The 15,944-nt window shown below is 39.1% G+C and overlaps 1 protein-coding gene across 1 annotated transcript in view; it reads left to right on the forward strand.

Annotated features, from left to right (window-relative positions):
• Positions 1-9,705: 9,705 nt before the first annotated feature.
• LOC133163216 (short transient receptor potential channel 7-like) overlaps positions 9,706-15,944 on the forward strand; it is a 39,753-nt gene continuing 33,514 nt past the window's right edge. Inside the window, 2 exon segments of the mRNA XM_061292876.1 lie at positions 9,706-9,890; positions 9,892-10,319. Coding sequence (XP_061148860.1) covers positions 9,831-9,890; positions 9,892-10,319 — 488 coding nt within the window. The 5' untranslated portion in view covers positions 9,706-9,830.

Consider the following 15,944-nt stretch of genomic DNA (forward strand, 5'->3'; position numbering starts at 1 on the left):
GAAACAAAATGAGAAAGACGTCTGTAGAGTCACATATTAATAGAAGATCTAATACCAATGTTTTTTTTTGTCAGATTTTATTTCGCATTTGTTTGTGCCAACGTCACCTGAGTCCAATTACTTGGACAACTGCCACTTCCTGTTCGGCTGTTAAAGTATACAACACACACACACACTCTAACAAACACACAAACTAACTAATACTAGGTGATGCGTAACAATGCTGAACAATCTTGACACTGAAACTCACTTGGTCCCCCCCCCAGATAGATCGTTTGCAGCCTCTTGTCCACTACACTATGTGAAAGCAAATGACAGCCATGGAGAGATGTTTACAGTGTCAGCGCTGATATATTTTTTATTTCATTCATAATGGACATCCCAACTGACAGCCTTGAACTCTAAACAATAGGGAGATAAAAGTGGATGACAAAATATAGCAGCCTCTGAAGCCTCCATGTACAAATACTCGTTCATTTAATTTCTTTACTTGCCACCACCCTGAACTTGGACATATTCTTTATAGCGATCAGTTCCTAATTTCTCTTTAATTTTGGTAATTAAAGTTTGAACAACATCTAGTTACTGAAAGTGTCCTTTGCTGAAACCAGCCTCAAGATCTTAAAAACCATCCGCTTCTCGTCGACTCTGACACTCATCTAACCTTTACCTGTTTTAATCTTTCGTTTTTTGTCTTTAGTATTGTTTACCTACAACCTTTTTTTTCGTCTTTCCAACTCACTCTCAGAGCCGAACTGTAAAGTAGTGAATTTGCATAGTGTAAAATGGAATCAAATTTGCATTTGATTGTCTATTGCATCACCTGCAGCTGTAAAATGGCTCCAGTCATCCTGCAGTTTGCTGCAATTGTTTTAGATAAGCTCCAGTCTTCTGTGGTCGCTAATTGTTTTTTGTTAGACACAAAATTATGCATTTGCTTTTTAGATACGTTGGGCAATTTCTCAATGCCACTCAACACTTGTTTCTCACATTTTCTCATTTTAATACAGTGAAAAATGTACACCTCTCATTTCAATTACAGCCTTACCTGACCAATACTGTATTTACAAATTCTTAGTTTATCTATCTGATAATTATTTTGTTATATTAACATAACCGTAGCTTCATGTCGCTTTACTTGGAGATTAGGTCGTTGATATAACAGCTGTGAGCAAGCGAGCCGAATAATTCGTCATCAGGGGTTGGATCTTTACAATTTTGTTTCATCTTGACAGTATGTTCATATGGGCCTTGAGCGAGTGATTGACACGCATGACTGAGAAAAGTGGTACTCCAAAGCACGTGTTTTATATGCTAATTTCACAGATTCGAAATCCAAGTCAGGACAGACAAGGCGTGAAATGATAAATTAACAGCCTGAAACCTTTCGGACAAATATAAACTCACTGGCTAGTGGCCATATTAGTTTTACTTGTTCAATCCAATAAAAGAGAAGCATCTACAATTCTAACTTGACAGAGATAACGAACACCACAAGCACAATGAGCAACACTGTTCATTAAAACCTTTCTGACAGTATCCAGCAAAACTGAGCTGGCTTTGTAAATGTACGATGAGTTTTGACAGATCTCTTGTATCTCCTTGCTGGTAGTGCACGTTAAATCTTTTGAAAGAAAGACAACTGCAAATGTACTTCAACTAAATCCAAAAAGAGAGAGGTAATTGTTTTGAGCAATAAAGAAAAAAAGTAAATTGCTGTCATCTGGAGTGACTGTCTATACACACCAAAGACCTAATCCAAGGTCTTGAGGTGCAGAGACCTGACCTGACTTTCAGCAATCACATCAAATCATACACTAAAACAGCCTTTTACAATCTGAAAAACATCCAAACATGAGGCTTTCAATGCTCCAAGAATGCCAAGGAGAACCATGCTTGTATTTCCTATAGATTTGATTATTCGGACTTGAGGGCATCAAACAGCTGCAGCTCACCCCAACTCCGGTTCTGACCACCATAAAAAGATCAGAACATAGGTACTTTTGACCTCTATAAGACCACAGAAGCTGGCAGTAGTTGACTTCCGACGACTCACGTCACATCTTTGTTGGGTACAGGGAGAATGGAGAATCAAGTTAGTCACTTCTCGCTGGAACTTTTTCAATTTGTGCAATGGATTTTCCCGGCGGTTACTGGATGAGGCTGGAATGATTTACACACACACACACACACACACACACGGTAAGGCTTGTGTAGATGGAGAGGCAAACAAATGCTATGAGGATGATGGAAATGGAAAAACCAAAATCGTCTCGGATGATTAAGATAATGGCATCAGATTTACCCAACGAGTTTTAAATGTCCAGCGATTATAGCTAAAAGTAGTTGAACCACACTTTACATTGAGAAGTGAGCTATTTCCTATTTCCACTTCTGCAAAACCAAAATCACACCACCTTGATGGATTATTGCAGGGCTGAGTAGATGTCTTTTGAAAAGATCGGCATGCAATATGTGTGAGTGACGATGTGAAGACGATGTGTGGATTCTCCGTTTTTTTACCGAATAACATTACTTGAACAATCTTATTTTATTGCTTTCAAGTCATGTATAAAATATATTTTACCTATTTACATCTTATTAAATCACAACTGGGTTTTTCGGGGAGGCGCAGTGTATTAACGCTGGCATCATTCTTACATACAGACCTATTACATAAGTGCAAATGTACAGCCCACTCGACGGTCCTTTTTGTAGACTTGTAAAACCCAATGCAATCAATTTAGGGATGTAAAGTCCGTCCCCTCTGCGTCATCGAGGGTAAGCCATCTGTTGCAACAGCCGCTAGTCCAATTAAACCACCATATGCATTTGCGACACGATTAAATATGTCTACGTTTTAGAGGGCACAATATTTGGTGACTCCGTGCACTGTAAATGAATTTTCAGTCGTGCTTGTGACCCAAAAAGATGTGCTGTTTGCATGGATTTGAGATCAGCTAGTATTGGCAACTTGGTGTCTCTAAGCTAAATAGATAGATAGCTTTGTGTATAAATTCGATGATCATAAAATCTGCGCTCCTGACTGCTGCCAGACACGATATTTTCTTCTCTGGTGAATGAGTAAAGTCTTGTTTGCTGGTTGGATGTGTTCTGTGGCGATGTCTACTATCTAGTTGAGAACACATTACCGTTTGAGTACATAATTTTCATTTTCAAAAAATGAATCGAGGTCAGACACGCAGCCCGTCCTTAATTTAGGTTTATTGTTGAAGATCGACCAATGTGACGAGAATCTCCAAAATCAGTCCCTTGTTGAGAACTTTTTTTTCTCCTTATTTTTGCGCATTACTCAAGTTGTTTGGCTGAGAGGACAGCTCCAAAACCGGGGACACCGTTTGCTTCTTTTGTGGGCCACTTAGGAGAGTAATTAATGGTTTGATCTGACTCTGTGGGTGTTCCGGCACATGGATTTGCCTTTGAGCTGTCTTCTGAAAGACTATTAAGGAACCAGTCCACCCATTTGTTTTTAATAACTCTCTTTCCTAAATCAACTTTCCAAGTTTTGGAACATGTTATTCTTGGTCTTGGGGTAAACAAATGGTTCAATTGGCTCATTACAATCAAATGATCACAACAATAGCAAGCATAATAGTCAATATAGCTGCGTACAAAGTCAGCAACAGCGGCCTCGGTGAGAAAATGTATTTAATAGCAATTTGCCATGGGTCAGGATGAGAGCTTGAATCTGCCTGGATCCGGACTACAGTCTGCCATTTGAAGATATCCACCCTAACATTGATTGATTGTCTTTGGTCTTCTTGGGGTGGTATTCTCTACTGAGGAAAATCAAATCAAGACAAAATCAGTGTGGCCTTATGGAACCTGGTTTCATTTTCACCATTTAACCCACTGCTGTATTGTCAGTGAACCCTCTTCATTGTTCTTTCACCTTCCAAATTGCCTTATTCAAGCGAGAGAACTCTCTCCTGATGCGGGCACACACGAGCGGAGAAATCACTCAACCAATTTGCCATGACTTTCCATGTGGGCTTTGAGTCATACTTCAAGGTGTTTCAATATTACATGCTGTGTTGAGGAGGTAACATTTTTTCCACACATCTGAGTAAAGGACTGTCTCGGAATTGCTGGTTGGGGTAACTGAACCGGATAGTGAACGCTCAGCTGTTCCTGAAGCGTTTTCATTGTGGGTTTTGAAATAGTATATACAGTGCTTCAAATGATTAGTCCAAATGTTATTAAAAGACCATCCAGCACCATGAAAACTTTTCAATTTTAGTGAGCATTTGATGTTTTACTATTTTACACAGTTACGGGGGAGTTCAAATTGAATCTGCCTGCTTGCTGGGCTTCTCTGGGAAATTAATTGTAAAACATTCAAATCCTAAAAATACTGAAAACAGTAAATTGTAGATAAACACTAACTGCTACTAACGTAACTTCTTTTTTGTAGAACAATAAAGATGAAATAAATTAAGATAAAAACAATGATATTTGAAGGTTATTGATCTAATTTTGGTTGAAAATCTTCTGTATGCTGCCAAATCAACCCTCACAAAAACATGATAAGACCATGTTGGCATTTACCAATTCATTGAAGACAGTTGTGGTACAAACCTTGTTAAAGTTATGGCCTAATATTTTTTAACGCCATGTGTATGCCTATGAACCTCGCTACTAGAATGATTATACTTATGAACAACCTGCTATTTAATTTTTTTCGTCATTGATCGTGATCACATCAACATCGAATTACCCCAATTAGTATTGTTAACTACATTTCTATCCATATAATTGGCACTTGGGGAAGTAGGTCCAAGATACATCTGTTGTTTGGGCCATCATTCTTGGCATTAGCACATGAAACAAAAAGGAAAACTCTAATTACCTTAGTTGACCCTAATCACTGGGCCGAGGTGGCCGTAATGTTCAAGGGGCCATTTGGAATACGCCTCCAAGTCTTTTGGGGAAAAAAAAAAGGCTACACAGCCTGGCTTTTCATTTTATTGACTTCAACAGGCCAATCAGTGTCATGTGGGCCAGAGAATAAACGGCACAAAAGCAAATCACTCACGTCCTCCATCGACCGGACGATAATTTCACCGGTCACTTGATCAATCATTATGTCCTCACTAAGGGTAGACATCCCCGATGAGGACAGCATGTGCCAATGCTGATGTATCCCTCTTGCTATATTGTTAAATTCACTCAGTTGACATTGCATCTCTTCCTTTTTCCATCATCAAGGCGATTATACGAACAGAAAGCCAAGACACGCATATTTTCTATTCGGCGGTACAGCAAGACTGTGGAGTAAATACATATTACACCTATTTGATTTGATAAACAGCACTTGATTTGTGTGGGCGCATTGCAGGATTTATTATATCAAGATAGAAGTAAAAGGTAATGTCTTTCATGTTAAGTAATCCATAGTGTGTCTATTCTTTAATGCTGTGCTTGCAAATAAGACTTCAAGTCTTCAAAATTGTTTGAACAGCCACCTATCCACGTAAAGTTAAATTCTAACTCAATGCTGACCCCGCATATACCGACATCACTGTTTACATTGACGTTTGTTTGAATGGAAGTCTTTGAAAAAGCACAATTGTCTTTCGGAAATCAAATATTACTCTATTCTACATAAATAGACTACATTGACTACATGTAGTAGATAACATATTCTCATGTTTTCTACTTTCACTGTCATTTTGAAACATTTATGGATACACTCACTGCAAGGTCAAACTCAGAATACAAAACTATAACATCTGGATGCATTACTAATATTTAAACCCTAATTAATATTTTACCCAGGCGACATGGTTGGCATGCTATTTAGCACGTCCGCCTCACAGTTCAGAGGTGCAGGGTTTAATTCTGGCTCCGGTCGCCTGGGCGGAGTTTGCAGATTCTCCCCGTCAGCATGGGTTTCTTCCGGCTACTCCGGTTTTCTCCCACATTACAAAAACATGCATGATAGACTGATTGGGGACGCCAAATTGTCCATAGGTGTGATCGTAAATCTGAATGGATCTCTGTCTGTGTGCCCTGCGATTGGCTGGCATCAGTTCAGGATGTACCCTGCCTACCGTCTGAAGTCAGCTGAGATAGGCTCCAGGACGTCCGCAAAGCTTGAGAGGATAAAATGGTTCGGAAGACCACCCTAACCCTAACCCTCAAACAATGACGGTCACTAAAAATACACCAAATGTGCCAGTTATAAAAAAGAGTGATTGGAACAGAAAAAGTAAGCTGACTGTAACAGCCCAATTACTAATTCAGCGCTGACACTATAAACACAATGACAATTTGTAGCCTAATAACAATATCATTCTTTTATTGACTCTCAAATGTATCAACTCTAGTTGTGGAGTTACGTCCCCACCGCCCTCACAATAAAGAGATTACACAACTTGCATTAGGGCCAATTAAGAGTGCGCCCCAGCAGAAACCACAAACAAATTTACCTTCTCCTACTCTTTCAATTCTTGTGCTTCTTTCTGTATAACCTGTATATGTCCTGCATATTTTTACCTCTCTCATAAACACATGTTGATGGAGGAAAATCACAATTGCATATGGCACTATGAATAAGTGCAGCTGTTATCGCCATTATCATGCAAACAAATTACAGTCATTATGTTGTTTTTTACTCAATGGGCTTCACCATGCCGGACATATCCATCCATCTCCCATCCATTTTCTTTACCTGCCTCGTTTATCCTCATTAGGGTAGCAGGTGTCCTGGAGCTGGGAAGGTGTGCTGGAGCCTTTCCCAGCTGATGCTGGGCGAGAGGCGGAGTCCATCCTGGGCTGGTCTCTCGCCAATCACAGGGCACGTGCTAAGCCATTCTTTGTAGCACCATATTGCACCTGCAATTTCTTTATAAACTGCTTACAATTGGTAATGACTACACCACTAGAGGTACGCCGGCTCCCTCTAGTGCTATAAACAAGGATAACTGTTCAGTTGTGTTTAGCTTTTGTTGGCCATTAATCTTTAAGAAGTGTTTATTTTTAAACATTTATTCATGATCAGTTTTTATTTAACATTTATGTGCAATATCTTTTCATTAGATCATTATTTAAGAGGAGTTTTTAGTACGTTTATTGAGATTTTTGTTAATGCTCACGCAGGATAATGATGAATAATGATGCAGTGGGTTACAATAATATTAAATATACCTTTTTACCTACTACACAACTGTATTTTTATGTTGCCTGATTTTTTAGGTGGTGCTTAATGTCTACATTTTGATAACCACTGCCCCATAGTTCTTGAATTGTTGAACAAATACTTCTAAATTGTTGTCAGGGCAAAGGCAGTCTCGAAACAAGAATAGTGCAAGACAGGTTAAACACTCAGTTAACCTCCAAATTGCCTTTGTCACAATCAATATTAGAAGCAATTAGGACGTGTGATTGACTTAAGTAATTTGCACGATTTAAGCATTGATACGTTCGCATTACATTGCTTGTCGTTAAGGCAAAATAATTTAGGTGTAGCCTTTCTCCATGTGTGTCTTTTCCCAAGCCTCATATTATATTGTCTCAATTACAAGCAACGGTCCTGGTCAGTCACCGGTTATTTTCATGAGACAGAGGATTTTCATGGCCATTAATTTTCACTAGGTTTACTAATCCACTATCGTGCTTTAGCAAATAATATACAACCCCCCTTCGCTGTACATGGTTGCTTTTTGTGAGGGATTTCATGAGTCACTTATTTTGTAGCACTGCTGAATACCAGCCATGTTTGTGGAGCAAAGTGTTGTAGGAAATACATGAAATATGATTATTTGCTCTCATTCGCAGTCACAACCTCAGTGGGTTAGTAGAGGAAGCTGTCCAACAGTTTATAGTACTGAGTGTGTAATGTTTTGAAAGCGTAATGTTTTCATTGCTTCAGGGCTTCTTCACTGCAGGATTGTGTCACATTTTTTTTATTGACATGCAGAGGCAAGATGTCTTAATGTGGACAACTGGATAAGCGTTTATTCAGTGAGTCATTTAGTCACACTAACTGAGGCCAAGTTTGTCTAAGCCACAATCACAAGCTTTGTGTGTACGTGTGTGCGTATCACAATCCGACTCAAAATCTGAATCAGTTTGAAAAGAATAAGCTATTTTCTGTTCTGATGTTTAAAGCAGATTTTTGAACTCCGGCATTTGTCTTCCTGGGTTGATTAAATCCAGTTTCGATTGTTTGTCCAGTTTTGACATATGTTGATAAGTCTGATCATGTTCTGTGTTTTGCTGTCTGTCATTTGGATCAACATTTTGGAATGAATGAAGTGAACGCTTGACTGAAGCTATCTGTGTTTTTTCGAAGTCCTCTCATACGCCTCCTGTAGTAAGCCAGAGTATGGTCTGCTTCAACTCGTACTTTCAGCTGTGGTTTTACGCAATTTGCAAAACTACATATGTAGTACACAAATAGAAATAGAAAGAATAGAAACCTGAAATTAACTAACGAGAAGTCTGAGCTTACTTTTGTGAGTGCAGGAAACATGCAGAGCCCACGAATAGGTAAAAGGTGAGGTGAGGCAGCGAGAAACCCAGCCTCCGCTCAAATTGCACAATCCTTCACTCACTGGCTTGAATAGCAAGCAGTGTTGGGCAAATTACTTCCAAAATGTAATTAGTTATAATTAATAGTAACCTTTCCAAAAAAGTAATTGAATTAGTAATTGAATTACTCTTTCAGAAATGTAAATCGTTACTAAGGAAAGTAATTATTGGATTATTTTTTTCAATGGTGTAAAATACTTTTGAGCATGTTTCGCTATAATTGCACAGAGTAGAAGAGCATAGGCCAGTACTATACATTTAACTTAATATTTATTGAACAACAATGTAAAATAAGCATGAAATAAATAATGAATTGTCACACAACGTCCAGACAATTGTTCACATTGGCCGGACGCGCACACTGTACATTCTTCCAAATTTTTTAATGGCAAAACTCCGCTGATGAGAGAAGAAAAAGTTACAGAACGGAGTGGCCGACAATTTCCTGTATGGTACCCGTTTTGTTTTACCCTGTAATAGGTACAAAGAAGTATTGTTCAGCTAGGGATGCACATAGACGGCGACGATGAAGCAGAATCAAAGCAGAAAATATCTAAAATTGTGTTTAATGTGTATTTGAGGGGTTTTTTTTTTAAATCAAAATCAGTTTGGCATTATTGTCAGACAGACATGGATCTGCTTTGGATCCATTAAGAAGCACAACAACAAAGATCAGTGTGTAATTGTAGGGCTGCTTAACCAGTGAACCATTTTACCTTAATTGATACATTAGCAAATGCTGTCATTAGACCTGGCGAATCATTACAATCCAGAGTTACTTTCTTTAACAAATGTTTTCCTTCTTTCAACTTCATGTATTCCTGCACAGAGGTGTCCAGGAAAGCAGATTATGTCACAGGGCAAAAATTAAGTGGCGTCACTGCATTTTGAGTTTTGTATTCTATTCAAACAGAAAATTAACAAATTCTGCAATTTTTAACATGACATATTGGACGTAAAAAAAAATCAATCTGAATCACAGACTAGACTAGATTAGTTTTTTTATAACCCCTCCCTCTTCTCCGCAATAAATTAATGACTGCAGATGTCACTTTTGATGAGTGTCTTCCATTTTCGAAAGGGCTGGCGCCTGGAGCGCGCGTTCTGGTTGTAGCGCGCTGCGCGTGAACGGTCACGTCAGTAGAGCTGACGCGCAGCTTGGATGGAACTTGTCCGGACGAAACTTTAAGATTAATTGCGCAATGTTCGTCACATGAACTACGACCTTTTATTTATTTCTTTTCGGTGGAGAGGGCGGCGGGTTCAGTATTTCCATGTCCACAGCTCTGCTAATGTCTGACGACGGGGAAGAAAGCGATGGCAGAGAGAAAGAGCCTTCGGTCCGAGTCTCCCTCTCCGCCTTTGTGTCTTCCCCAGGGATCACCTTCTTGTCGACGGCCCCTGGACCTCTTCTCCTCAACCTCTCCGCTACTGGAGGACCCGGATCCCTCGTACCTGACCTCAGCGGGCTGTCTCAGCTCATCCTCGGAGAACCGAGACCCCGAGGATTCCCCTCACCTCACGCCGCCAAAGTTCCACAAATGTAGCAGGGACTCTCCGCACCAGTACACGCACCTCGACGTGGTGTGCGAACACTACGACGAGGCGCTGCCCCCCTGGAAAGGACGCGGCTCCGAAAACGACGGGAGCCTTCAGCACCGTGGACAGCGCGCTGACCAATGCGTCCCGGAGCCTCCAGACTGTGGCAACCACCACGCCAAAGAGCATATGAACCCCGAAGTGTACTCCGACTCCCGGCATTCGTGAGTTTTTGGAATTCACTTGTGTTGTTGTTGTTGTTGTTGTTGTTGTTGTTTCGGTTTGGGAATTCAATTAACCAGCTAAAGACTAAGCAGTTCAACACTTGTTGGACAATTCATGAGGCACACAGAGAGCTTATGCTAGAATGGATGGCCCACCATTTTTGTATTATTTGCTTGATTATCATATAATTTGATCCATCCTGATCAATCTCCAGTAATTTCAGTGTTTTGTGCAACACTAATACACAGGCACCTAAAATCCCTATACAACTTGAAGAAAGTTCCATTTTATTTGAATACTGATTTAGTCTCTTAACATTACAGTGGACCCATGCATATTCCCAGTTCAGAGGTATTCACCAATTTGTGATTTTTCATTATCCATGGAAAAAATCACATATTTGTTTGTGCGTTTGTGCGTTTGTGGCAAAACGCTATCTTCAGTACAAATGCTATAAGCCTCTTCCAAGTTTCGGGTTCATAATTTGTGATATATTTATGGTTTATGCTATTAAATAAGGAATTTCTATCACTTTATAGGGGGCCGTCAATTATTACTGGCTTTTCGCTGTTTGTGGGCGAGCTTGATTCCTATTCCCAATGAATAGGAAGGGGTCCACTATATTCTATTTACAGTAATAACTTTGCCACTTGATGCTAATGTTAGGCTTTTTGCTCAAAAGTACACTGTAATGAATTTCTGTAAATTTACGGTAAATTTGGTGCCGTATTTTACAGTGGCTTTGTCATCGTATCTTACATAATATTTGGAATGTACACTGACAATGTTTTTCTAAAAAAAACAGCAAAATACCGTTAAATCTTCATCTCCATGTGTAAATTAACATTTAATGCTTGGTTAAGAATAAGAAACAGTTGTTTTCTGTCAAGCAGCAAATATAAGACCCACAAACCAAACTCCACTACTTGAGAGAAAATACATTCAACTTCTTTATTAATCGCTTTGGATTCAAATTAACCACGGAGATTGCAGCCATGCTGGTTTGGTGAATACAACCACTAGATATTTAGAAAATTTCAAATGTTTGCTCCGTTCCCCTATCCTGACTCTAAATGGGCCAACTTGGGTATAATGAACCTCAGCTATTTTTTTCAGTTGGCACTGACAGGTAAATGAATGGTGGTGGGTGCATGTTGCTAAACTACATTATGATAGGTTAAAAAACACAATTTAACTAAAATACAAGCAGCATCAAAATACAGTGTGGCTGTTGCTCAGGAGGTAGAGCAGTTCATCCAGTAACCGAAGGGTCTGCTGTTCCCACTCTATCTGCGTCATGAATAATCTATCCACTGTGAAATGCTTAGTATGTTACAGAAAGGCAACATTTTCATTTGAAAAATAGTAGAATTAATATATAAACTGGCAATGACTGTAATCCTTGCCATAACATCCTCGTCATAGAGAGCCCAACCTGAATATGCCGTAATTATACGTCATTTTCTGCCTCTGCAAAAATGATACAGTGTGTATATAAACACACATATATCTCGACTTAACTCGCCGGGAATCCACAAGCAGTTAAACAATCACAGCGAAGCGCAGAGAAGCAGAACAAAAGAACACTTTTAGAGCAAGGAGGAAGCCGGCTGCATTATTGCTGTGGTGAATGACTTGAATATAATGTGTTCTATTGACGGTAGAAAGTAACAAGCGCAAATTATGTCCATTTGCGTCACGACGTTCGTACGTCACCGTTTAAATCGGGTTATTCAAATGTGAGAGTAACTCCGTTTGTTCACTTATACAGTCAAGCACAAATTTATTCATCTCAGGGGTATGAATAATTTTAGGCTAAACTGTTGGCCTACCCCTGTTGCAAATAGACTAGATAGCGTTCGATCCAACATTATTCATACCCGTAATTTCCGAATGTTTCCGAAATCAGCATTGTATCCTAAATCTAAATATTGACTGCTTGTAAATGGAGTCACTGACAACAACAAAATTGACTGGCACCAATGTGTACATTGTGAAGATGCACCTAATGATTTAGTGTGTACTTGTTGTTTAATTTCTCTGTATAAAGGTTGTTTCATTTAATAAACTCTTCCACAAGGAGCTTGAGGTAGAGGTAAAGCAATAAAGATCCCCAGTGGTCCATTGATGGTTCTATACATCAGTAATTTCATCAACTTCTTGAGCGATTCCACGGCCCAAATGTTCCAACCGGGCGTAAACAGGAATTGCGTCTATTCTCCTCTATGCTTAACCAATTCACTGTGATATCGACAATAGGCTGAGTGCAGTGTATCCATGATCTGCATCCACTAGCTGAGACAAATGGGAAATGAATGGTGACTCGTTAATGAGTGTTCATACTACCCAGGCGGCTCAGGGAGGACAATCAGATATTGGGAGTGGCAGGTCACACTGCTGGCTCTTTGATCGTTTCCTGTCTGCAGCTTTTATACAACAGTGTCCACAGCTTGAAAGACCTTGAAAAGATCTGGGGATGCTTAAAATGAGTAGGCCGACCAATGAACATGCATGTTTCTCATTACGGGCGAAACGTGTTCGGCAACACGGCTTTGATCTTTAAAATGAGCCGTTTCTGTATTCAAGTGCAGCGGGGCCCTCTTTCAACAGTCTATCCTCAAAGATAGGATTTCAAACCTGATTACGCCTTTTTTTTATTTTTTCTAATGTTAAATGCAAATTGGCTAATCTTTCCAGATGCTTTAATGGCACAGAATTGACTTGATTGTCATCTAGTGTGTACTAAAGCAAAAGGAAAAGTGTTTTTGTTTTGTTTTTTCTAAAGAAAAAAAAAAAAAAGATATTTTTAAACCCACGCCATTTCATGTTAGAAATTATTTGAACGACATTGCCTAACCTTTCTTATTGACAAATTGGAGCTGAGCCTTTGCATAATTAGAAGGACTCCAAGAATTAACTTGCAGATTGTTATTCATACCTTCCTCCGCTACACTAAAATGTTATCACTGCAATACATATGGTGGATATCAAAAGTCTGAATACCCTATACCCTATACAAAATGAGAGCAACCTCATACATTTCATAGCCATTTTCACCATTAGTGTACTCTGTACAGCTCAAATACAAATAAAAATAAACTGAAATGATGGGTTGCACCAGTGTGAACATCCTCGTGTTAATAATTAACTAATCGCATTTAAACTTGTCCTAAATGGGACTCGGCACACCTACCACCATTCTAAGTGTCTCTGATGAACAGCACTTAAAGTTCAGATGTTCAAGTAGCCTTTTTGGAGTTTGTTTTTTTAATAACTTTCTAGTAGTTGCGTGGCTTTGTGTTCACACTGATTGCTACTTTTCATAATTTGTCTCCCCTTGTCTCAGGCTGAAGCATAACAGCTCCAAAGCATAATGCTGCCACAACCATGCTTCACTGTAGGTGTGGTGTTTGCACCCAACATGCCTGTTGGAATTATCCCCAAAAGCTTTAACCATAACAACGTAATTCAAACACATGGAGGAAAAATTTAACTTTAACTTTAAAATGTATTATGGTTCAAAGCTAAATATGACCAGGTTGACATCATGTCAGACATGTTAAGGTAATTCTGGGAAGCCAGAAAAAAATCTGAAACATATGAACTTAATTTGCTGTTAGTCAAAGGCACTTTATATGGTGGCAGGTGTGTGTTGACTCCCATGTTAGAATAATCTTAATACGATTGGTTAATTCCAAACATAGCCGCATCCCAAATAAAAGTCAGTATATTTCTCTTATTCATTTATTTATTCAGCAAAATTAGAAAAAAATATAATATATCTTCTGGACTTGAAGGACATACTCAGATTGACAATTTTAATATGTTATCATCGACTTGGTATAGCTATTTCAGTACTGTTCTTTTGTACCCGGAACCAAACCAGCAGAAAATGGATGATCTACAGTGTGCAAAATCAATCTAGCCTACCACTGCCCACGACCTGACGGCAGGAGGGGCATGCATTGGTTAAAGAACACAATAAATGTCAAACTGCTCTTCACAGTACATCGACTTGAAGGTTAGATCTTGCTGCCTAGATGCCGAGCTTTGCAATTCCAGCTTCATTCTGTGGATGGGATGCCTGTTCCATGTGGCTCCACTGTCTGACATGCGACGGTAAAACATTACAAGGTGCTGGAGCAATCTTAGTTTTTGTTAAAACTATGGCTTGGCAATATAGCTTCCAAATTACACCATAATATTTAAAGGTAATTTGCAGTGACGATATCAGAATTACCGATTAATATATTTGTGTAATTTCCACCTTGTAACACCGGTATTTTTATTGTACACAATATGTGTGGCATCCTTTTTCCCACTTGAAGTACTATAAACAAACTGCTAATATAGTCTAAATGTGTAAATGACAGCTTGAAATTGGGGGGGGAACTGTCCATTTAGTGTTTTTCCTGCAAGGTTTAAATGTAACATAACTGCTTAAAACATAATGGAAAAAAAGACCTCTATGACCTTCCTCTCAGGTCATAGAGGAGGCGAAAATCTATCGCAGCCAATTTGTGGCGTCTGGATTTGTGCATCCCAGGCAAATGTGTTTTTTTTTCTCTCTCTCAGCGATTATGTCTCATATGGGTGAAACGCGAACACTTCACTGTCTGCTTTTTTGTCATCTTGAGTGACCAATGAATCATCCAGCAATGCTCGTTTGAAACTGTATTCACTTGTACTCCTGGGCTGTTTTAATGTTTTCCTCTTGTGTCTTTGAACGTGTGTTTGAGTTATAGTTTGTTTCCTCTTAACTTAAGCAAAGTAGCTCGCAATTTAGGCACTAAATCTTCATTTGAGGATGAAGATGGTGCAGAGCTGCTCACACTCTTCAATGGTAGGGAACAGCGGGAACAGTGGGTGCATGCCCGAATGAGAACATGTGATATTATGGAATACGTCATCATGCCCCTACAGTGTCGATTTTGCAATAGTTCAAACTTTTATCACCCTCAAAAATACAGCAGTAATATAGTAGAAGGTACACTATGGCACACGTCTTGTTAAAACACAACTAAAATGTCAAATCATACTGTAAAATAATTCCAAGGTGAAGTGATATCTTAGGAGCAGAGAATTAATTGTTTATACGCAGATGTCAACTATATACAGACGGTGATGTTTCCAAGTGTAACTAAATGAAGATAAAAACAGGTTGAGTAGTCTTCCTTGAGGAGTATCATAGGTCTGAGAAAATCTTCAATTCAGTCGTAGTCTCATGCATTTTAAAAGGATGAATAATAAGGCCATGGAACAATAGTGCTGAGGATGTTGTTCACAATATATCACCAGGGTGCTCCAAAGTGCTAATCCCACAACAATGAGCAGGCACAATTTTTGTAAACACATTATTTTAATCTCTTTTGTTGCACACGCACACAAACTGCAAATGTGGAAAATGTCGGAGTGAGCATTTTTGTAATTCATTATCTGATTTGAATCACAAACTGTCAGTCAAATAAATTGAGAAAGAGAAATGGAAAGTATGGAAACTAACAATAAGGGATGGCAAGGTGAGAACAACGTGGCACTTCTCTATCACAATACGTTTTTTATTACTTTTCCTGTGTGCAGTAGCTGCGGTCACATTCTTGTGACGATTTCTGAGTCGGACCATA

Source organism: Syngnathus typhle, linkage group LG1, assembly GCF_033458585.1.
Source record: "Syngnathus typhle isolate RoL2023-S1 ecotype Sweden linkage group LG1, RoL_Styp_1.0, whole genome shotgun sequence".
Classification (NCBI taxonomy): domain Eukaryota; kingdom Metazoa; phylum Chordata; class Actinopteri; order Syngnathiformes; family Syngnathidae; genus Syngnathus; species Syngnathus typhle.